A 24,152-nucleotide genomic window follows, 5' to 3' on the forward strand; every position below is an offset into this window, starting at 1 on the left:
CATATTAACTTCTGAAGAGCCACATGTGGCTCCGGAGCCACAGTTGGCCAGCCCTGAGCTAGGCTATACAGGAGTGATGGCTAAGTAGGCAATTCATAGCTAATTGCATCTTTAACATGATATGCTTTAGTACTTAAGCTAATTTCTCCTCAGTCATGTCCATTCCCTGCCCCCTTTTTACTCTGTACCCTTGAGGGTCAAGGCATGACCACCCAGGGGAGCTGATACATTCACTCAGTGGGGGGTGCGATATTAGTGCTTAACCTTACTTGTGTCTGCATGTAGCTTCCCTTGCACGGGAGCACAAGAGTCTTGCATTTCCTGCTAAGATCTCTGCTAGGACTGGCATTATCACGATTTGCACCTACTAATTAATAGCTGTAGTCATTTGCTTAGCTATTTAACTAACAATACCAGTGGTTTTGATAATATGTAATTGAGAATTTACATCCTTAAAGTTAATTTTGAAGGGGAGAAATGCTGGCAGACCTATCACTAGAGTAGTCAGTGGTGACACTATAATAATGATCTAATTAGCGATAATACTTTGCATTTCTAGAACAGCTTTTATCTAAGGATCACAGAGTCTTGTAGAAATAAGGATCAGTTAACACTCACAACACCCATTGAGGTAGGTATGATTATACTCATTTTATAAGAGGGAAAATGGAGAGGCTGACTTACCAAAGATCACACAGTGAGTTGGAGAAAGATTCAAGAATAAGATCCAGGAGTCCTGACTCCTAGCCTTCTGCTCTAACCATTGGACTCACTTCCTCTTGGCCTTAGATTAGTAATGGATTTCTAGGATCCCAAGAGGAACTCTTACTAGTGATTTTCTAATGAAGTGGCCTTCCGGTATAATTAACGCCATCAGATCCCTGGTGCTGCCCTGTTTCGACTGCGGCGTATCCGCCACACAATGAGATTCCATATGGACTGACACTTACTTCTTAACAACCTCCTCCAAGTCTAGTTTGGCTCGCTCCATCTCATTGAGGTTTTCAATAGTCATTTTCAGGTCACCCTCAGCCTTCCGTCGGGCCTTCTCCACCTCGGCTCGGATCTTCTTTTCCTGTTCCCAGTTGTCCTCCAGCTAATCAGAGATAAAAAGGGAGAGGAGAATCAATGGTCACAAGAATTGGAAAAAGTTAGCTGGGTAGAGACAAGCACTGTAATGATAACTCCCGGGCAGTAGATGTTCATCAGAGGCACCCAATGTATCGATCTTTAAAAACAAGCCCTCACACAGTGATGAATGAAATTACAATCTCAGACCAACCAGTCCTCACCTCGTGTAGCTGAGTGGTAAGTTTGCTGTTGTTCTTGGTCAGATGGTTCACTTTGTCCTCCTCAGCTTGCAGGTCATCTAGAGTTTTCTAGAAAGAGAGAGACAGAAAAAAGGGCCATCATCGGTGCACTGTGTTGGCTGGAAAACTAGCTACCCCTGTCCTGACAATAAGAAAAACACTATCCAAAATCCCAGTTACTCTCAGTGAAGGCTCCTCAGGTTAACAAGTTTATTAATGATTCATTTAATTTCCTGGTGTCTTATTAAAGGTAAAGCTGGGATACAGCTACAGTCCTCCTTATTCAGGCCAAACACTCACTGACATTGATGGGAGCTGTGTGTAAATTGTCAGCTAGCCCTGCAGGATCTGGCCCAATGATAACATGTATCATTGCAAAAGAACCGTCCTCGTTTGCTCTTGGCTAATCCGCACACCATCTTTTGCACCCAGGAAAAGCCAGTCTCTTCCTAGCTCAGCAGAGATGTGAGAATAGACAACAGCAGCTAGCTCACATCTCACGAAGATGTTGTTACGTGTAGAAAAGAGCCTGCCGATCGTTTACTAATTCAGTAATATATTAGCACTATAGTTAATTATCATGACGTTTTTGTATGCTACGCTGTGGAAACGGATGTGCCTTAACTAGGTCAGCCCGCTGAGCCGAATGCGGCTGGGTTTTGACTGACTGTGGGCTCGGCATTATATGTAAGAAAAACACAGTCCTTGGTCAGAGGAGCTAGCAAACGACATGTACAAACATTAGGAGGTGTGTTTTGCATTTGTTCACACAAAATTCAGCAGTTCACGATAGACCTTAGCCATTAGTGCAAAGGAGCAAGATTTTTCTCTTCTGCAATGTGTAATTCGTAGGAGACACAAATCCCCAGCACGACTGAGACCTGGGATCCTTTCCCCTTTGTGCAGCAATTTAATCTCTCGATATCCTGAGTAGGACACCATTTCTCCTTTACTAGAGCGCAGCCCTAAGGACACTATTAGGGTGCAATAAAGAAAATGGAGCAGATTTTTTCTACCTGGTGCAGCTCCTCCAATGCCCTCTTCTCCTTCTGGAGTTTAGCGATTGTGTCGTCCCGGATGGAAAGATCCGAAGTCAGGGCTCGCACTCGGTGGTCTAGTGCCTGGAGACAGGGAAGATAACATAGTCAAACTCATGACCAGCCATGTCAACTTTTAGCACCCCCCAAATCATTAACTTGTAGTTCTTTAGCTCTGGGAAGGCCAAAACCTGGACATCTGCTACTGAATTCTCATACACACTCAGTGTCTGGGAGTTGAAGATCAAGGACCCTGTCCTGCTTTCTATGTAACTAACACTGATTTCAGGGGAAGCAGCAGGGTGCCACAAGCATCTGCCGACTGTGACCCAGTGACTGTATCACACTGACACAAAAAGGCTATAACATCATGGATTTAAACCTTCAGTGACTGTTCCAAATAAGTAACAGTTGATGGGGAACAGAGGGAGTATCCCCCAAACTTAGACAAAAGGCAACTGGGAGGGATTGATGGGGGCATATTTTATAAGCAAAGACCCAGTAACTTTGCAGTGCAAGGAAGATGATAAATAACACAGGATGTGGAAGGACTCTGAAGGCCTCTGTAGAGAGAAGGACAGGAGGACTTGTGGCACCTTAGAGACTAACAAATTTATTTGAGCATAAGCTTTTGTGGGCTACAGCCCACTTCATCGGATGTATAGAATGGAACATATAATATGTGTATATATATCTCCTTACTATATGTTCCATTCTATGCATCTGATGAAGTGGGCTGTAGCCCACAAAAGCTTATGCTCAAATAAATTTGTTAGTCTCTAAGGTGCCACAAGTACTTCTTTTTGCGGATACAGACTAACACAGCTGCTATTCTGAAATCTGTAGAGAAAGAGATTCATGGAAGTTACAGGGAAATTACTCTTCCTAATACAGGACAATAAGAAGAGTTGTAGATTCAGGTTCATCCCAGCTTAAGATGGAACGAATAACAGATTTTTTAGAGACTATGGAATATTGAATACTGGAGAGGGAACAGCTGACAGCTTCCAAGCTAGCTTCTCAAAGGGCATTCAGACTGTGTGAGCTTTGCTGGTTGGTTCCCTGCTCTTGACAGTGGTTATTTCCCTAAAGGGCAAGGAAGAGAGAGTTAGGGTATGTCTACACTACCCGCTGGATCGACGGGTACGATCGATTTATCGGGAATCAATATATCATGTCTCGTCTAGACGCAATATATTGATCCCCAAACATGCTTCCCGAACAGAACTCCACCAGGGTGAGCGGCGGTAGCGGAGTGGACAGGGGGAGCCGTGGCCATCGATCCCAGTGCCGTGAGGATGGGAGGTAAGTCGAAATAAGATATGTCCACTTCAGCTACACTATTCCCATAGCTGAAGTTGCATATCTTACATCGACCTCCACCCCCAGTGTAGACCAGGCCTTAAAGCACCAACGATGCTTCGTACCTGCTTTTCTTTCTCGGTCTTGGCCAATGTGGTTTCCAACCCCTCTAGGTCACGCTTCAGGTCATTGAGCTCCCCTTCCAGCTTGCGCTTGTGGGCACTCAGGGAAGAGGCTGTGCCCTCCTCTTCTTCCAGGCGCTCCTTCATCTCTGAGATCTGGCTCTCCATGTCAATTTTAGATTTCATCAGCTGGGTAAGCCGCTCTTCAGCATCTATCAAGTTCTCTTGTTCCTAATGGTGGGAGGGAAACACAACCTTTATCATTTTAGATGCTACTGTATCCCTGGTCTCTTGTGGCACCAAACATCCATTACAGTGGGTCAGGGCCACTCCACTGAAGCACCGGCAGCTATGCTAGAATGTTAAAAGTGAATTGACTCCGGCTGGAGTTATGGTTGCACAGCATCTCTGAAAATCAGGCCTTCGATGTTTCAAGTTACAAAAGAACATAAGAACAGCCATACTGGGTCAAACCAAAGGTCCATCTAGCCCAGTATCCTGTTTTCCAACAGTGGCCAATGCCAGGTGCTTCAGAGGGAATGAACAGAACAAATAATCATCAAGTGATCAATCCCGTGTCGCCCATTTCCAGCTTCTGGCAAATAGAGGCTAGGGACACCATCCTGGCTAATAGCTATTGATGAACCTATCCTCCATGAATTCATCTAGTTCCTTTTTTAACTCTGTTATAGTCTTGGCCTTCACAACATCCTCTGGCAAAGAGTTCCACAGGTTGACTGTGCAACAACCAGAAATGGAGGAACCCAAATTAGAGGGCGCTTTTGAAAATTTTTCCCCCAAGTAATTTGCTTAAGGCCACACAGAATCAGAGGCTGAGGCAGGAAGAGAACCCAGGATTCCTGAAGTCCATTGCCTTGCTCTAACCACTAGGCCATTCTGCCTCCTGCTGTTTTTAGAAGAGTTGGGTTCTTCTTTGACCTGCTGTGGTTCTCTGGGACTCTCATTTTCCATCTACCACTGCTCTCTACTTGTTCCAGATTCTTAAAACAAGCCCTTTTATGAATCATTTGGAAAAGCTACAGCCAGTGACCTCTTACAGGCCCAAGGAGGAGACATAACTGGTAACCATCCTTTTTTTGATAACTCACAGCCTGCAGCTGGATGGTAAGATCATTCTTCTCTTGGCTGAGGGTGGCCATATTTTCCTCCAGCTGTTTGACACGATCAAGTAGTTCCTGAGTCTTCGACAAAGCATTCCTCAGCTCCTCTTCCTTCGCCTTTATCTCATCCTCCTGTCGGGCCACATGCAGCAGAGGCTTCACCTGTAAGCAAGCAGTTCAGCCAGTGAGATTCACAAATGGATCTTCTCTGTAGCAACTTCCCCCCAGAATGCACCCAAGCTGATCTCTTTATTGCCATATTGAAGTATTGCCTGGGCCTGGTGTCTTCTGAAATGACTGAGTCGGTGTGGAGTGCTTCATCACTACTGTGTGAGTTAGTTAACTTCCAGGAAAGGCATCATAATAAACTACTTACCTTAACAATTCCAGGCCCCAGCAGAGAAATCAGGACAGTTTGCCAGATTCTGAGTGCCATTTACATCATCAGAGCTGCTGCAGGTTCACACCAGTGTAACTGAGATCAAAATCTGACGTAATGTCTTTTGGAGGCTCTTCGGCCCAGATCCTCAAAAATATTTATTTCAATGGAAGAGTAAGATGCCTAAGTACCTTTGAGGCTCTGGGTCTTTGCTTCTGAGGTGCTGAACTTCTGGTAAATTGAGGACATTGGGCCCACATTTTTAACATTTTGGCCTCTACACACATGCAAAAGGCCGATATTTACGTTTGCGCACATACAAAATGGAGAAGGAATAATGAATATTTAAGGTTTGCAACTTCAATTTTGCATGTGCAGATAGAGTGACCAGACAGCAAATGTAAAAAATTGGGATGGGGTGAGTGGTAATAGGAGCCTATATAAGAAAAAGACCCCAAAATCGGGACTGTCCCTGTAAAATCAGGACGTCTGGTCACCCTATGTGCAGATGTGGGAGGCTTTGCTCCCAATGGGCACACAGGTACATTTATCAGATGCTGTTTAGGTTCCTGTTAAATTTGGCCTTAAATTGGTGTATGGGTCCATTAGCAGCTAATTATGCAAGAATATCTTGGCCAATGCTCGTTTCCACCCCTGCCACCAAAAAAAATCTTAATGGGCCTAGGAGATGAGAGAAGAAGCCACTGCTGTGGAATGGGGCTCATCTGTCCTATTTAGGCCACGTCTTTCTGAGCTGGTGGGGAAATGGACCAAGAAACTTTGTTCTAGATCAGGGGTCGGCAACTTTTCAGAAGTGCTGTGCCTAGTCTTCATTTAGTCACTCTAATTTAAAGTTTCATGTGCCAGTAATACATTTTAACGTTTTTAGAAGGTCTCTTTCTGGAAGTCTATAATATATAACTAAACTATTGTTGTATGCAAAGTAAATAAGGTTTTTAAAATGTTCAAAAAGCTTCATTTAAAATTAAATTAAAATGCAGAGCCGACTGTTGGCCAGGACCCAGGCAGTGTGAGTGCCACTGAAAATCAGCTCACGTGCTGCCTTCGGCACATGTGCCATAGGTTGCCTACCCCTGTTCTAGGTTTTAATTAATAGCCTGAGTCCATCCCCAGTGTTCAGAACTATAACACCTAGCTGCTTAAGGCAGAATTGAACTTTATTTTTTTGAAGGAGGGAGATCCAGGGCTTGAATTTCCTGAAGAACCTAATTACCATTTCATGGAAGTGGCAGATTCAGATTTCAAAGTGTCATAAAATATCAAGGTTGGAAGGGACCTCAGGAGGTCATCTAGTCCAACCCCCTGCTCAAAGCAGGACCAATCCCCAGACAGGTTTTTGCCCCAGATCCCTAAGTGGATTTAGTAGGCCAATGCTCAGACCACTGAGCTCTCCCTCCACCATTTCCAGACTGCTCTGGCATCGACTTGGAAGGAAATAATTCGTGCCGCTTGCTCTGTTAATAATTAGCAAGAAAGTCACTGGCACCCAGAGTGTATTTACTTGTTGCTGAATAACTGGGCAAGGCAATTCTTTTTTTTTACCCTTTATCTTCAAAATCCAAGCACCCCACCCACTGCCAGCGCTTGCAGCTGCTTTTATTTCAGTCTGTGTAAGATGGGCACAGTGGTGCATGGGGGGTTGTTTGTGGGGAGCATGGTTCTCACCTTGTTATACAATTTCCACCAGCCCCAGAAGCGCAGCTGCAGGAATTTGCGAACATTCCTCTGAATCGCCATCAGGCCTAGCCTGTAATGAAACAGAACAGGTTGTGTGGCTTAGAAACAGTCCCCAGTTTCCTGGCAATGTGACTGGGTAGTTGAGACATCAAGACATTGTCCTGGTATGCAGCAAGTTTCTTTATCAGCTCGTTTGAGAGAAGTAATTTTCAGTTCATTCTTAAATGCTGACCTCACATTTCTCCATTGGCTAGAGAAGTTTTTTCTCTTCACTGAATACGATTGTTTCCTAAAGCAGATATTATTTTCAAAGGTTCGTTGTGCATTGTATATTGTACTGGGTGGGTATCACTGGGACAGTGTGATAGAATCCCGCCAGGAGACTGGAGCCAGTATACAGAGGCTGTGTAATGCTGGTGCATTCGCTGAGTGGGGTAGGAATGGATGGAGCAGTATTCTCCCAGTCCCAGGTGCAAGAAAGGTCAGCTGCAGTGTGCTGAGGTAGGAAAAGGGTGGCAGGGTTGTATTGGAATAGAAGGAATGCTGCCACTGAAGTAGAACGTGGGTGTTTCATGCATGGGAGGAAACAAATATGGTGCATCAGCTGGAAAAGATTCTAACTGGCAGTATCTGCCTCCCTCCCCCACTTTCCTCCACCTTGCAGCCATCAATGTCCCCTAGTGGCAGCAGAAACAATACAGTTCTACTGCACAGGTTGGGACCATGATGTTAAGGGCCCACTCTGATCTACACCAGCTGTGCACCATGAAGCTGTGTTCCAAAGGGTGCACTGCACCAAAATGCACTGTCAGGTTCCTGAACAGAGGCAGGGCTTGTGAATCCATCACTAGATAGGTCCATCAATTAGTAGAGTAGATGCATGGGAGGTAGTGGAGCTATTGTAGCTGTGGCCTGAAGGGGAGGATTCTTTATCCCCGTGATTCCCATGTAGATCCACAGTGCATAACCCCGTGACTTTGGTTGCATGCATGCCAGGACCAAGGGTTGACTTCCAAGATTCATTTCATGGTGCCTAGTAGAGAATGAAATATGTTAACAATTGGTTTCTGGCGCTCTCTCGGATGCATGAAGTGGTGTCTCATATTTCAAAGGGATACCTTCTTTCCAGCATCTTTTTGAACTCAATCCTCATCAGGAAGCCACGAACACGGCACTGGAACATGGTCATGATCTTTGCCAGACGCTCATCGCGCATGTCTTCCAGTTTGGCCAGGACTCCGGCACGGAAGAACACCTTGAAGAGCAAGAGGAGACTCTTAGAACTTGGCTTCCAGGTCGTGCACCAGAACTTCTGCCCCCATCTCTAGGCTTATTCATGTATCTGGGCTTATTCAGGGCTGTTAGTCCCCTTTTAGTTTCCGTCTGTGGGTTTCTGCCTTTGTTGACCTGTCTGACTTTCCACCTACATTTACTATCACTGTAGGCCACTGGTCCCCAAACTGGGAGGGGCTGCAGCTAGGCTCGGGCCAGCCCCTGCGGGGGGCAGGAAGGGAGCACCACCCAGCCCTGCCCCCAGCTCCACGGCAGCCCTGCCCCCATCCTCAGCCACTGGTTCCTGGCCCCCCAACCAGCCATGCCTCCACTCCTGGATGTGGCTCCAGCTGCAGTTCCAGCCCCAACCACGGCCCCACTCTGAGCCACAGCTCTGTTCCTGGCTGCGGCCCCCAGCTCTGACCATGGACCCCGGCTCCGAACATGGCCCTGCGCCCAGCTGAGGCCCCAGCTGCAGCACGAGTCTCATTCCTGACCGTGGCCCATGACTGCGGCCCCCACTCCCAGCCCAGGCTCCCACCTATGGCTCCCAGGGGGCATGGACAAGGTGGGGGGATGCGGACAATAAAGTTAGGGGGCCATTGCTGTAAGTACACAGAATTATATATTAATAAAATATTGAAGTTGGGCTTTTTATAAGCAAGAGTCTGGGAGTCAAGACTCCTGGGTTCTATTTCCGGCTCTAGCACTGACTTGCTGTGTGGCCTAGGTGAGGTCACTTACCCTCTCTCTGCCTGTGTTTTTTTAGCAGTAAAACGGGGATAACAACAACACTGGAAGATTTAATTAACTGACACTTGGAAATCAAAGGATGAAATGTGCTAGAGAAGCAGTAAGTGGAGTGGGAGTATTATACAAGTTAGAAAATTCCATTATAAGTTCCTGGAAAAAGCTGAACTTTTTCCGCCTCTGCATATATATCACAATTGTCTATTTCATTACATGATCACATAAAATATACAGGCAGAGATATTGATTTCTGACATGCTCCACTAAGATTATAGGGGCAAAAAACAAGGTCTTGACTCATTTTTTCTACTCAAGGCTGAAGTTGGGCAAAATTTTTAGTAGAATTTTTACTTGAGTAAGGCCTGGTCTACATTACAACTTTAGGTCACGTTCTGCATGATGTAATTAAGACAACAAAAACCCAGGTGTAGACATTTCTAGGTCAGCAAAAGAATTCTAGCTACCACCTTTCGGGGAAGTGGATTTACTACAGTGATGGAAGAACCTCTTCTGGCACTGTAGTGTCTATAGGATGATCAGACAGCAAATGTGAAAAATCAGGATGGGGAAGGGGTAATAGGAGCCTACATAAGAAAAAGACCCAAAAATCGGGACTGTCCCTATAAAATTGGGACATCTGGTCACCCTAGGTCTCTGTTGCTGTGCCTCTGTAGTGTTTCTAGTGGAGACATACACTAAGGAGCGAGTAAAAACGAAAGGACCTGAAAGTTTAGCCCATCTTTAAAAGTGTGCCTGCTTCGTATTGTATTGCGCTGTATTTGAGAAGGAGCATGTCCCATTGCTCTGGGCCTTGAGTTCACGTAATGGAAGACAATGAAAGGCAGAGCTAAGGTTGCTGTAGGAACTTTTAACTCCAAGGCCTGGTCGACACACAGAAGTCCCAGTGCTTGAATTAAAATCAGTTTTGACATCAACACAAACTGGTGCCATTCCCTGTGTGGACACGCTTAAATTGCAAGACAATGGTCTGGGATTCATTTAGATTAATCTGACAGGAAAAATCAGTACCTTGGTGTGCCCAATTTTGTAATCATTTTCCCCCAATTCAAGAGAGCCAAGCAGCAATTCTGATGCTTTCTTATTGTCCACAAATCCCTGAGGGATTACAGTGGGTTTCAAGACTTGATATCTGGAATGAGAAAGACTTGTAGTGATGTAAGAGCCACTGTTAGAACCAGTGTAGAAGATCTAGGCAGGGCCGCCCTTAGGATTTATGGGACCCTATGCAGTAGCGTATTATTGAACTGGTGCCCCTATGCCCGACTTGCTCTCACGTGCACATTATTAAAAACAGTTTAAACAAATTAAACACCCTATTATGCTGTGGGACTATACTTGCGCTAAAGAAGTAATGCTATAGAAAAAATTCTGATTTCTTGACAGGATGATGTGGAGAGTCACAGTTCCCCACAGAAACCAGACCCTTGTATCCTCTCCCTCATGCAGAATGCGCCACACCAGCGCGTTCGGCTCTGTGAATATGGCCCTGCCTTCTTCCTAGCAAGGAGACTGCTGTGCGTGCTGGAGCTGACCCACTTTTGCCTGTTGTCCCAGTCACAGGTGTGGACTGTCTGGGTGTGTCCTCCAGGGCTGGAGCACCCACGGGGAAAATTTAGAGGGTGCAAAGCACCCACCAGCACCAAGCTCCTCCCCTTTGCCCCCCTCCCTCCATGTCTCTTGCGTGCTGGTGGCCCTGCACTTACCAACTCCACCGCCTCCCTCCCAGTGCTTCCAGAGCACTGCGAATAGCTGATTTGCAGTGTTCAAGCTCTGAGACGAGGGGGACGAGCAGGGATGGGGTGTGCTTTGGGGAGGAAGTGGGGAAGAGGAGGGGTGGGGATGGAGCAGGGGTGGGAAGAGACTGGGTGGGAGTTCGGGGGCAGGGCCTGGAGCAGGGGCAGGGGGGTCAAGCACCCCCCCGACAAGATGAGAAGTCAGCGCCTGTGGTCCCAGTGGTGCCCCAAATTTTTGGGTGCCCTACACAGCTGCATATGCCTGAGGATGGCCCTGGAGCTAGGCAAGGGTTAATGTCTGCTTCCATCACAGGCTCTTCTAGCAAAGGTCTCAGGAGGGCTGGGCTGCCAGCTGTGAGGTGTTTATAACCATCCCTGGTTCTCGTCTTTGCTTAATAAGAGTTCTTGGAGGAGCGGACGTAGGAGGGTTAGCAGTGGCGCTACTCCACCTCCTGATTGTTCAAGGAGGTTACCATATAGGATGTTATATGTGTTCATCCTCCCAAACGGGCTGAAAAATATAAACATTCACCTCTGCTTGAACTCGGGGTACTGCAGTCTGTTAGGAAAGCCCTTCCTGCAAATACGGATGCCTTCCAGCACTCCATTACAGGCCAACTGGTGCAAGATCAAGTGGGCATCAGCCACCCCTATGAAAACCAGAGAACAGGTCAGCACTTCACTTTACTGAACCAGAGCCAGGGGGACAAAACTATTGGAGCTTCTGGCGCAGTTCACCCTCCATGACACAAAGATGTAAAGGGAGAGGTTCACAGTAAACACTGTGGGTAGAACTGAAATGGAGGAGAAAGGACTGTATTAAGGGCGCCTTTCACTTTGCTGTGTTGGGTACAAGAAAAAGGGAAATGTTCTACATCAGAAGGCCTGTTCATGGACGTTTTCACTTCAACCCTGCCCAATCAGTCTTCTTGCAATTACTGTGCAGCTGAGATTCCACCAACCCCTATGGAAATCCAGGAGGTGAAGTATCTGGCACATTTATCAGCCCAACAGCATGTTCATGGGTAGACAAGGAGCTAGAGGGAGATATCAGGAGTAACCACCCTTTACCAGAATTCCATGTGCTACCTTGTGCTTTCTATTCCTGTCCTTGCTAGTTTACTGCGCGTCAAAGCAGTTTGGTGATCCTCTATTTCCCTGTTCAGTAGACATCCACAGAGGAATGAACTGCTCATTAGCCATCCTGTCTTCAAACCTCTCTACTGGAGTCTTGTCCCATACTAATATTGCCTTTAAGCGATAGGTCTTCTATGAAGTGATATCTCATGTTCCTCTGGGACTGGATAAAGATCTGCTGTTCAGCCAGCCAAAGCTAGGGCTGAAGGCATTGTGTTTCTTTGCCCGAGTGTGGTTCAGAGGCGCTGCAGACACTTACCAGACTGCTTGAACTCATTTGGAATGATGCAGCGTACAAAATGGGGTGATGTGCTATGCAAAGTGGTCATCAGCTTATTCAGCTGCTCCTGAAGCCAGAGGAAGAGAAATAAAGTGAGCGAGCCAAGCAGAAGAGAGAGAACCTCATGCTCAAGACATATGTACTGGCTGCTGCTTCCAGCAACTCCCATTGGCCCGGAGCAGTGATCCACAGCCAGTGGGAGCCGCGATCGGCCGGACCTGTGGACGGGGCACGTAAACACACCGGCCCGGCCCACCAGGGGCTTTCCCTACAGAAGCGGTGACCTCTGTTTGAGAAACCCTGTCCTAGATCATATCCTAGATTGTATGTTCCTTTGGGCAGGGGTGCTCTCTGTTATATGTGTGTATAGGGTCTGGCCCTATAGCGGCCTAGGTCACTAACAAATTTCAAATAATGAAGAACCCTATATTGCAATTGATGGGTGGTGAATGCCCACTTACCCTATAGAAGTTGGAGACAGTCATGAAAGAAGACCCCCTCTTCTGTTTCTTGGTACCAGCTGAATAATATTAAAATGCATAACATAAGTGAGAGACTCAAGCATGCATTAGATGAAAGTGCTATACTATAGCACACAAAATAAATACATCTCCTCAGAAGCCTGTAGTTGACAGTACTGGTCTCTATGGAGAATACAGCCCCTTAAATAAAAAACAAGCATCCATAAAACCTGCATGCTATCCTGGTTTAGGGATTTTGTATCATTTACTACTATAAGGGAATCCTGGAATCTGATGCGAGCTCAGTGCATGGGAAAGAAAAACTGGTACATCCATTGGGCCAAATTCTCCTCTCAATTACAGTGGTGCATATGCCTTGCTTTGCACTGTAACTGGATGGAGTGGGACCAGTGTAACTCAGAGGAGAATTTGACCCAATCTGTTAATAATTTCAGATCTTAAAAGCCTTTTCATAAACAGTTTTCCCATTCGTCTTTTGAACTGTGGAGCCCCAGGCTGGGCTGGCAACAATCCAATGAGGCAGCAAGTTTTCTGGTTGATAGAAACCTGACATTTGTCTGGTCAACAGAAGGCCATTTACTGCCGGGAGGGAATTCCATAGCTTGTCATTAACTTCGCATTGCATCCTCCCTTCATTCAGACACAAGTGTGTGCCAGCAGCAGTATTCTAGAGAGGCTTCATTCCAACAAGGGAAGCTACTTTGGCTAACACTAAGGCGGCGTCATTTTGAAGGACAGAGCTAGCCCATCTTTCAGTGTGGAAGAGGTGGTATTGCAGAGCAAAGTCTGTTACCTGGCTGCAGAGGGTGCTACAACCAGTGGCCTAATCCTTGCCCCGGAGAATCATGGGGAAACACTAAAGGGCTAGACACGATCACATTTGCGCCCAACCACATTGCTGTACTGTGTCATGTTTACCATACCTGCAGCTTCCTCTTCTTTGAAGAGATTACAGAGCAGTACCAGGCTGGATTTCTGGAACAAGCCCACCACTGTTTCATTCAGGGGGTCCTTGTTTTTCTCCAGCCACCCAGTAATATTGTACCCCACCTGGAGATGGGGAAGAAAAGTGAACACTCCAGATTCTGAAAGAGAATGTTGCTGCAACACAGTATAAATAAGAAGATGCTTCTTCTCCATTGCCCCAAAAACCCCTGAAGAGAAATCCACTGCATGAAGAGGGAAGTGACTGAGTTACTGCTGACTCACAATCAGGATTAATTTACTCACTGAAGTCTTGTGGGTTTAGGGATTCTTGCCATGGAAAGCAGATGTTCCCCTGATGGAGGAGCTTTGGCAGGCTTCAAGGATGGAGGCCTGTTGCAGGCAGAGGTCAGACATTTCCCTAATACACATTCACCCGGAGCCACTGCCAGAGGGGACAACATGGCCCATCCGTTGGTGTTATCTGAATTTAGCATGGCGTAGTCTAACACAAATGCCAATGTTAAATGCCCATGTGTGATCCCGGAATGGCAATAGCTCCTGAATGTGACTAAGACACAGAAAGCTCTTGTGATTCATGCTGTGATCATGTTTTGTCAGAATGTCTGTGCGGTCGCGTGCGTGAATAACTGGCAGAGTTTGGTTAAATGCATGAAGACCGTTCCTGCGGCTAAGCGCTGGCACGGCTGCTCGACACAGTCTCCATGAAAGACTAGACAAGCAGCAGCGAACCCCAGGACTCAGGATCTTCTGGCAACATTTGAGAAACAAGCAAAAATTCATTTAATCCCTTGGCTGATTTGCTCGCCTAGTAACTGTCCTGTGAGCCTTTGTGCTCCCAGAAACAAAGTCCTGGTACTGGAAGGGAGAGAGGGAGGGGATGGCTTGCAGAATTTTTCTAAGGAGTTAATTTTTTATCAGAGCTGAGCCCTGTGTGTTGAAGTGTCATAGAAATTCAGGGCTGGAAGGGACGGAGGGGTCACCGACTCCATCCCACCCATGCTGAGGTAGGGCTAAGTATAGGTAGACCATCCCTGACCGGCGCAATTGACTTGCTACTCATAACCCACTAAAGTGCACTACTATTGAGTCATTGATGGTCCATTTGCCCAGCTGAAGTTTTAGATTGTGATTTATCTCTGTTGTTGTTTTAAAGCATTTTGAGATGTGTTTCAATTAGACCCTGCAGGACTAAATTCCCTGCTGGGGTAAGTTGGTGCTGCTCTGTTGAAGGCAGCAGAGCTCCACCAGTTTACCCCAGCAGGGAATTTGGCCCATAAAAGGCACATTGTGCTGGGATATGTCAAATGCCTGGAAAGCATGACATGATTGGTGCATGACCCAGTGCCATGTGGATGCTGAAACATGGGCTTGGAAACACTGAGGACCCAGGCATGGGTCTAACCGGCCTGAGTTTGCAGTGCAGTCCTGGTTTCGTTTCCACTGAAGTCAGTAGGAGTTTCATCATTAACTTCAGCGAGTGCAGGGTCAGGCCCATGCAGGTAGCCGGATCTTCATGGATGATATGCCAACAAAAATAACATTATTCTGGACGTACCGTGCCAGCGTAATGCACCAGCTCAAAGTGGGCTTCAGGCCCTTTCTTGCCTCCCTTGGGTTTCAGGAAGTTGGATGATTTGCCTAGGTGGTTGTCATAGAGGGCAGCCTTGAAAGTAGCATCTGTGGCCTTTGGGAACACACACTGCTCTTCCAGGATAGAGAAGATGCCCATGGGCTGGGGGAAGAAAGAGGATCACAAGGTAGAAACAGATGAGAGAAGCCCATTCTGCTTTCTCAGTGGTGAGTGGGGACAGCTTCACCTCTGATTTGAGTTTGCCACTTATGGCAAGATTATTGTCCAGTGATTTAATTATGTGCAGCTGAGCAGACTCGTGATCACCTAGTCTGACCTCCTGCACATTGCAGGCCACAGAACCTCACCCACCCACTCCCATAATATACTCCCTAACTTCTGGCTGAGTTACTGAATCACAGAATCATAGACTATCAGGGTTGGAAGGGACCTCAGGAGGTCATCTAGTCCAACCCCCTGCTCAAAGCAGGACCAATTCCCAACTAAATCATCCCAGCCAGGGCTTTGTCAAGCCTGACCTTAAAAACCTCTGTTCTCAAATCATGAAGGGGTAGTCAGGAGGTGGACCGCAGGCCAAATCCAGACCACCAGATGCTTTTGAATGGACCCCAAAGTCTTTTTATGTACTTATTATTATAATCATGATTATTTTATTTATTATTATAAATTATTATTTTCTCCAGTGTCTGGATCTTGACTATACCTTGATCAAGAAATTTGGAACTTGACAAAAACAATTGACTATCCCTGATTTAAAGACTTCAAGTTACCGAGAATCCACCATTTACGCTAGTTCAAACCACCAAGTGACCTGTGTCCCATGTCGCAGAGGAAGGCGAAAAAAGCTCAGGGTCTCTGCCAATTTGACCATGGGGAAAATTCCTTCCTTACCCCAAATAGGGTGATCAGTTAGACCCTGAGCATGTTGGTGAAACCCACCAGCCAGACCCCTGGAAAGAATTCACTGTAGTAGCTCAGATCCCTCCCCACCTAGTGTCTCATCTTTGGGCCATTGGAGATATTTGCTGCTAGCCATCGTGGATGGGCCACATGCCATTGTATGCAGTCTCATCATACCGTCCTCTGCATAAACTTATCAAACTCAGTCTTGGAAGACAGCTCCCCTGGGGAGGCGGTTCCAGAATGTCACTCTTCTGATGGTTAGAAATCTTCATTTAATTTCAAACCTTAACTTGTTGATGGCCAGTTTATAGTCATTTGTTCTTTCGCCAACATTGGCCCTTAACTGAAATAACTCTTCTCCCTCCCTGGTGCTTATCCCTCTGGTGTATGTATACAGATCAGTCATAACACCCCTCAGCCTTTGTTTGGTTAGACTAAACAAACTGAGCTCTTTATGTCTGCTGTCAGAGCTAAGTTCTCCATTCCGCTAACCATCCTAATAGCCCTACTCTGCATCTGTTCTAGATCATTCTCTCTCCGCTCCTCTCCTTCGGGGCAGGGAAAGTTACCTTTTCCAGGAGATCAATGCAAGCCTGCAGATCCATGCCAAAGTCAATGAACTCCCACATAATGCCCTCTCTCTTGTACTCCTCCTGCTCCAGCACAAACATGTGGTGGTTGAAGAACTGCTGCAGCTTCTCATTGGTGAAGTTGATGCACAGCTGCTCAAAACTGTTGAACTGCAGAGAGTAGAGAGGAAGCAATGCATTGAAATGTCACCCCAGAGGCTGCAAATACAGCCCAGCTGCTGGCAAGAAGCAAATTATCCACTCTCGAGGACACGTTCTGATCTCTGTTATTCCAGAGCCAGTATAGAGCAACCCTACTGACTTCAGAGTTATTTCAGATTCCCTCTGTGGTGTAAATGAGATCAAAATTTGGCCTTAGGTAACGGAATGTCTGAACAACATGCACCCTTTTTTCCCCTGAGACAAAATGGCCTGATTGCTGGGTTCCTGCAACTGAGAGATCCAATGTGGTCATTTGCTCATGGTTAACCCCCACGTGCTCTATGGTTGTTTTCTGTCAGGGTATCGAACTCTGTTTAGTGCCCATGATTTAGTGACCCATCCCAATGGACGATGACTGACTCTGCTGGCATGTTCACGGATACTGAAGGTAACATTTTGGAGGAGGGCAGGATGATAAGGAAATATTTTCACAAACAGAGGAGTCCCACTGCAAAGAGAGGGTCTCTTGCTTTGTGTACCTCAAAGATCTCAAAGCCAGCGATGTCCAGCACCCCAATGAAGAATTGTCTCTGCATCTTGGTGTCTAAGGTCTTGTTGATTCTGACCACCATCCACTTGAACATCTTGTCATAGACAGCCTTGCCCAGGGCGCCGATGGCGTTCTGGCACTGTTCCATGTTCTGCCCTTTCTGCACAAACTCATTGCCCACTTTCACCCGGGGCCGGGTGATGCCCTTCTGGAGCTCTCCAGAGTTGAGACCCATGAGGTGAGCCACTTTGTCAGCCACTGTTGAAGGAGAAGAGGAGCCTAGTTAATCTTCAAGGGAGGAAGAATGGTGCTTGGTCTCCAGTTTGTGTCGTTTAGCAAAGGGTTATGGATTCTGCGCTCTGGGGAGCACAGAGACTGTTTTACCACTACAGCACAGCATTCCACAAGGGGTGGAGAGGGGCCATCGTTTTGTCCCCGCACACACATTGGCCAGCGGAGCTGGCCAGCCATATTGGAATTGAGGGAGTAGAGCCCAGTCAAGAAAGATACGCAGCAGGGGGTGCTCTGCCTTTGTGCTCCAGGAGACATTCTGTTTGCCCACTCCCCCAGGACTTCATACTAGCCACAATGCAGGGTGATGTCTATGAGGAACAATCAAGCCTTTTTGCTGAATGCTCAGTCACTAGTTTAGGGCTGACACCCCTTTGGAGTGGTGAATGGCAGTCTCGGTAGCACATCTGCTCACTTGAAAGATTCAGATGCAGTTGGTTGTTTAAGGTCATTTTTATCCTTTGGAAACATGCTCAGGTTTAGGCAGCTTTTCTGGGACATCAGTGAGTAAAACAATCTATTCTTGTGTCGGCTTTAGATTCCCTTGGCGTACTTTGACTCAAAGCAGTGACCCCCAACCTACCCTCGGTGGTGTCTACGTCCGCCTGCTCCTCTCTTGCCTTCTGCCTGAACTTCATGTTGCCAAAGTGCATGATGCCTCCTGTCAGCTTGTAAACTCCAAGCTTCTCTTCTGGAAAGAAGCCTAGAACATCAAAGGCCACCTGGACGCAGGGAAAGAGACCCACAGAAGGGAAATATAAACCTGCACTTTAAGCAGGAGGACTTCTCCTTCCTATAAACACCTAAAGTTATTTCACAGCCCATCAAGATCAGCCCAGTGAGGTCCCTTCAAACTAGCTCTAGATAGCATGTTGGGGAAGTCATTTGGGACGGATCCTCAGTTGATGGACATCAGTGTAGCCTGATTGTCTTTAATCCACCACTTAATGCCAGCTGAGGATCTGCCCCCTCGGCAACAGTCATTTGAACAATCTCATGACAGAAGGAGTTAAATCCAACGCATTCGCTGAGATTTTCTAAGCCCCCTTTTTAAAATTCAGGGGAGTGGTACATCAAGAGCCCCTCAGAGGACTCTGAGAATCTCAGCTGTTTCATTTAAAGGAGTGAAGCCTGTAAAACACCAACCACTACTAAAACAAAAAAAGATCATTTTCAAATTCAGACCTATTTCATCATTCTGTACCAAATAAACAAAGGGCTGGTTGAAATCCCCACACTGGGCAGAAACCTGAATCTCGTGCAAACAAAGAGCCTGATGGAAGACAGAAGGAGCTGCTTCCATCTCTCATGTAACTCCACTGGCTCTGGTAGAGTCACACCAGAGAGGAATAACACCTACCTTTTGGAACCCTTCTCAACATTTCCTGAAATGCAGGTCACCAACCACAGTCTTCCAAGGGTAGTGACGGCATCCTATCACCTGAAACTAGTCTGGCTAAAACACTGGTGAATTAATTGTAGGGAACAGCCCTACAGCAACAGCAAGGCAAGGGACTAGATGACCAAACTGGCCTTTTCCTGTCTCTGTCTTGTGAATCTATCACAGAACTGAACTTAAAACGGACTGTACAAAGATGTGAATCTGATGAGAAAATTCAATGTTTCTGAGGACTATTCTATGCCTAAAGCTATTGCTCTAGCTAACATCTCGTTTACAGTGAGGGAAGCTCTTCTAAAGGGTCATGTAGCACTACAACATCTGCAGCTGGAGACAGTTTGAACTCTGTGTAGCTGAAACAGTGCTTGTAATACCACCATCAGGAGCAAGGATTCCTAATAAGCCCTTTCCAAAGCCAGATTGCCCTTCAAGAAAACTGTATGAAAACAGTCAAAGAATGTACATAAGTGTTATGGCTAGAAAAGACCATTATAATTAATCTAGTTTGATGTCTGTAATAATGCAGCTCATAGAATTTCACCCAGGACCTCCTGCATCAAGCCCAGATTTTCTGGTTGCTAGAGGATATCCTGTAGCTAAACCCAATCTCTGAGTGATGAAGAATCTATTGGATCCCTAGGTAAGTTGCTGCAATAGTTAAGTACTCTCACTATTAAGAAGTTGCCCCCTTATTTCTAGAGAGAACTGAGATCATGGAGGAGCATCATGTTTAGCCCCCTCACACTTCATTTTTCCATACTTACATCTGTGACAAGCAACTCTTCCCCATCATCCATGTTGTCTACTGTAGTTACCCCCTGACTTATCCAGTGGTAATTCTTGGGATCAGGCACCAGAAGCAAAGTTTCTGCAGAAGGAGGCAAACCAAGAGGTGATTACATGGTCTGATAGAAATGCCCTTACAAAGCAGTGCCTGCACTGGACCTATGGGTGGAGAGGGAAAGCTCTTCAGTTGGGAAGAGGAAGAAGGAGTTTCATTTCCCAGGGATCCACTTCTAACGGAGCACTTTCTGAGAGACTTCCTTTAGAGCGGAGATTTTCAGACCAGCTATGGGATGTGGACACCCCATTCCCATTAAAATTAATGAGAACTGGGCACCCAAATCTCTTACGCAACATTGAAAACCTCAGTCTCAGTGTTTTTCCCATGTCTAGGGAAATAAGCAGTCTCTGTGCTCTAGCAATCCATTGCTTCAGATTGCACCTGATGTTCATTACCTTAGCAACAAACCTGAGCAGAGCAGCTGAGACCTTACATGGCACACCTTAGACCAGTCAGTTACAGGGTTTAAAGAAAGGGAAATACAACTTTGCCTTCATTCACTGGCCTGGTCTTCTTCCTCCTTAGCTGCTTCAGTAAGAGGTCGCCTTCTTGAGTCGACCTACTTTAACCACTGATAAACAAAGCTTTGGCAAATCGATTTCTCATCCTGGAAATAGAGGACATATCAGGGAAGCCTGAGTTAAGAAGAGTGACTATACACAGAAGTGCCATACCAATCAGGTCAGGCTTCTTCTTAGAGAGGATCTGGTAGAAGATGTGATAGCTTCTCTCAGCTGCCTGCTGGGAAATGACACGAGACTTCTCTAGGAGATCTGAAATATAAAGGGGATCATTGGTAAACCCAGGCCTGTGTTAAGATTGCAGACATAGGTAAAAGATATAGGGTGAAATCCTGGCTCTGTTGATGTCAATGGAGCCAGAATTTCATGTATAGTAAGTATCCTTTGGAAGCAAATTCCTTCTCCATTCACTCTATTCAGCATTATTGTAACAATAAGTATAATACTTTGCACTCCTAGAACATCCTTCAGCTGAGGATCTCAAAGAACTTTATAAGCTTCACAACATTCCCAGTTAGATCAGTTTTATTATAATTCTTTTCCAAATGGGTGAATCAGAGGCAAGAGATGAAGTCACTTATCCAGGGTCATAAGTCAATGGTGGGTCCAAGGAAGCCAGGATTTCTGATTCTCAGAGCCCCGCTCTAATCTCCAGATACGTGACTGCCCTGAAGCTCTTTCCATTTCAAAGGATGTTATGAAAAGTCGATTTATTGCATATATGATTAAACTACTAATCATCTCTGAGATGCTTTTCCTCTCTAAAAAGAGCCATAGAAAAAAACTCCCTGTGCCCTGTCATCATGTCCTATGCCCATGTGCATTGGTCCAACGGTGCTGTTTCTCACTGACATGAAGGAGACTTACGTTTGATTCTGGTCTCTTATTCTCTTGGTCACACCAGCTGAGGCTGCAACTTGCAAATGATGCCGAGGCAGGAAATTCAGCCATTTGCAAAGAAGTTGAGGGAAGGAGCTCCTTCCGTTGCTCAACAGCCAGTTAGGCTGCAGTTCTGATTGATTCAGAGGAAATCTACCCCTCCTTGTCCAAAAAAAGAGGTGAATGCAACCTATGACCTCCAGAGAGGACTGCAAACCAGGGACCAGTTGAAAGTGGCAGATATAAAGAATCTCCCAGGAAAAAAAAAACCAACAGTCCGTATGTTTCCTCTTTCTCTTTCTTCTGCCCTCTCAAAGTCCCTAGCCAGGAAACACACCGGGGTCTCTATGCATTGAGAGCTGGGATATGTGGATCTAAGTTTGGTTTTAAATGCATGTGTGCAAACAAAGAACACTGCACATTCCTAGAAAGCTATTTTTAGAATCCTAAGTATACCACAGTCATGCCATTGTCCTGATGATGATGAATACAAGTAACTGTAGCAGGTCTTTTCACCAGAGACCAGATTCTGGTTTTGTTTTCACCACAGCAAATCAATCAAGTTAATGTAATTAACTCCAGCTTTGCCCTGGTGCAGAAGAGGGCCATACAATATATACCCTGGCCCATAGGCCACTGATGTCAATGGGAGTTTTCCCACTCATTCCCATGGCCTTTAGATGAGACTCAGGGGGCAGTAAATGACAACATTCATGTGGCTACTTACAGCTCTCAATGTCAGCCCCAGCCAGCTTGCCCGTGGTACCGAAGTGAATTCGGATAAATTTGCCCTGGATAAGAAAATGAAAGAGGAGGCCATTTGTTGCGATATCTGCCAAAAAACAGGGAGTAGCTGAGAGATTCTGAGAACTCATAGGGGCCGTGCAGCAGGGTCAAACGTGCAAGTCAGCGAGAAGCGATTAGTCTTTTCTCAGCTCAAGTCTATAAAAATCCCTTTGTTCTTGGATATTTTAGTATAGCTTAAAGAAACTGTCCTATTGTTACAGCATGAGGCAAGGCTGTATAGAGCAAACGACAGAAGAATGGGAACCAGGAACACTCTCACGCACCAGCTATGAGACTTTGACAAAGCTTTTTGGTCCTGATTCAGGAAAATATTTTAGCATATACTCCACTGACTTCCAGGGGGACGTAAGCATGTGCTTCAGGGATTTCCTGAATCAAAAAATCTTCATGCCTTGATTTCCCAACCAGTTAGAAGGGATGAATGATACTCACTTATTTCACTGAGATGTTCTGTGGGTTCATTTGCTTACATTTGCAAAGCATTTTGAATTTGATCTATAAGCACTAAGGATCACTAATACAGTGGATCATTAATATGAGTGTGTATTTCTTACTGTACATAAGAACAGAAGAACGGCCAGACTGGGTCAGACTAAATGTCCACCTAGCCCAGTATCCTGTTTTCCCACAGTGGCCAATGCCAGGTGCCCCAGAGGGAATGAACAGAACAGGTAGTCAGCCAGTGATCCATTCCCTGTCGCCCATTCCCAGCTTCTGGCAATGTTTGATTTTCTATTTTTGTGTCTGTTTTAGTGAACCTGGATGCAATGAAGCTTGATTTGGAATGTTAGCAAATGCAGGGTAATTAATGCTTGCATGGTCTTTTGGAAATGCAAAGTGCTAAATACATCCTTCTTATTATCATTACTCCTGCAGAGGCTTCTTCCTCTGTGAACGCTTTCGGATTGCATCATTGACATAGCCCACCCACCCCCTACGCAACGAAACTGAAGTCAGGAGAGAGGCTGATACTTACAAAACGTGAGGAATTGTTGTTCCTGGTAGTTTTGGCATTTCCAAAAGCCTCCAGGACAGGATTAGCCTGGATGATTTGATCTTCCAGGGATCCCTGTGCAAGAAAAAGCAGATTGTTTTGGAGAAGTTCTGTGGCCTGTGTTATACAGGAGGTCACACTAGATGGTCACAGTGGTCTCTTCTGGCCTCGGAATCTAAACACAAAAGACTTTGGGGTTCGGTTGCAAACATTTCCTGCAGCTCTTTAAAGGAAAATTTCTCCCAAGGGAAGTCGAATGACTGTTGTGACAGTACGCCCACGTTCCTGCATCTTACCTTCCCATCAGGAGCCTGCTTGCCCGTGCCGCCGATGTTGGCAAAGTACTGAATGACCTTTTTCGTGTTCTCAGTCTTGCCGGCACCGGATTCTCCGCTAAGTAAAACAAATGAGAGAAACAAGGTGTCAGTAAAAAGAAACAAGCAAAAGGTAAGACATGATCTGTCTGTGTCAGGAGAGAAATAACATTGCTTCTACTGTGTGTGTTTGCAGGCACGAGTCCTTTCTGGGGCGGACTGTCCTGCCCAAGAACGAGCGGGGAAAGACTGAAGGCAGTTGCCCTGGGGAAAGACATCTGTGACGTGAACGGTCACTTACAAAGCTCACCGGGGCTGATTCTTCTTTCCCTCGCACCAGGGCAAAATTGGAGTAACTTCATTAAAGTCAAGAATAGGGGAGGGGTGTAAGGCGAGAGGAGAATCAGGCCCATAGTTGATACTTCCAGAAGTGTCATCAGGAAGAGTTTTACATTTATGCAAAAATCGGCATCATTGCCCTACAGTTTTACAACACATGGCCCGTACTGTGTGCTGGCAGCGGCCTGTGTCTGTAACAGGGTTCCAGCCTTTACAGACCAGGGAAGTAGCTTGAGGAGGCAGAGGAAAGATCTAGGGCCGTCCAAGAGCACTGTTCCTTTAAGGGTCTGAGACCTGGAGCCTTGTAAAGTGGGGGGTGGGAGGGAGCAAAGCTCCCCTCTCTCGCAGACAGGAGCTTGGAGTTATTAGACCCACTTGGGAAGGATCAAGAGACTGA

General features: G+C 46.1%; 1 protein-coding gene across 1 annotated transcript in view; it reads right to left on the reverse strand.

The window, feature by feature from the left end:
* MYH16 (myosin heavy chain 16) overlaps nt 1–24,152 on the reverse strand; it is a 47,580-nt gene that overhangs the window by 20,044 nt on the left and 3,384 nt on the right. Inside the window, exons 5-25 of the mRNA XM_032782973.2 lie at nt 23,399–23,495; nt 23,085–23,219; nt 22,029–22,092; nt 20,576–20,674; nt 19,822–19,925; nt 18,242–18,380; nt 17,357–17,625; nt 16,656–16,826; nt 15,148–15,324; nt 13,568–13,694; nt 12,624–12,682; nt 12,142–12,229; nt 11,278–11,395; nt 10,021–10,141; nt 8,088–8,224; nt 6,958–7,039; nt 4,881–5,054; nt 3,775–4,002; nt 2,327–2,431; nt 1,293–1,379; nt 951–1,096 (exon numbers count right to left, since the gene is read on the reverse strand). Coding sequence (XP_032638864.1) covers nt 951–1,096; nt 1,293–1,379; nt 2,327–2,431; nt 3,775–4,002; nt 4,881–5,054; nt 6,958–7,039; nt 8,088–8,224; nt 10,021–10,141; nt 11,278–11,395; nt 12,142–12,229; nt 12,624–12,682; nt 13,568–13,694; nt 15,148–15,324; nt 16,656–16,826; nt 17,357–17,625; nt 18,242–18,380; nt 19,822–19,925; nt 20,576–20,674; nt 22,029–22,092; nt 23,085–23,219; nt 23,399–23,495 — 2,727 coding nt within the window. The remainder of the gene's footprint in view (nt 1–950; nt 1,097–1,292; nt 1,380–2,326; nt 2,432–3,774; nt 4,003–4,880; nt 5,055–6,957; nt 7,040–8,087; nt 8,225–10,020; nt 10,142–11,277; nt 11,396–12,141; nt 12,230–12,623; nt 12,683–13,567; nt 13,695–15,147; nt 15,325–16,655; nt 16,827–17,356; nt 17,626–18,241; nt 18,381–19,821; nt 19,926–20,575; nt 20,675–22,028; nt 22,093–23,084; nt 23,220–23,398; nt 23,496–24,152) is intronic.

This window comes from Chelonoidis abingdonii, chromosome 9 (assembly GCF_003597395.2).
Source record: "Chelonoidis abingdonii isolate Lonesome George chromosome 9, CheloAbing_2.0, whole genome shotgun sequence".
In the NCBI taxonomy this organism is placed as follows: Eukaryota; Metazoa; Chordata; order Testudines; family Testudinidae; genus Chelonoidis; species Chelonoidis abingdonii.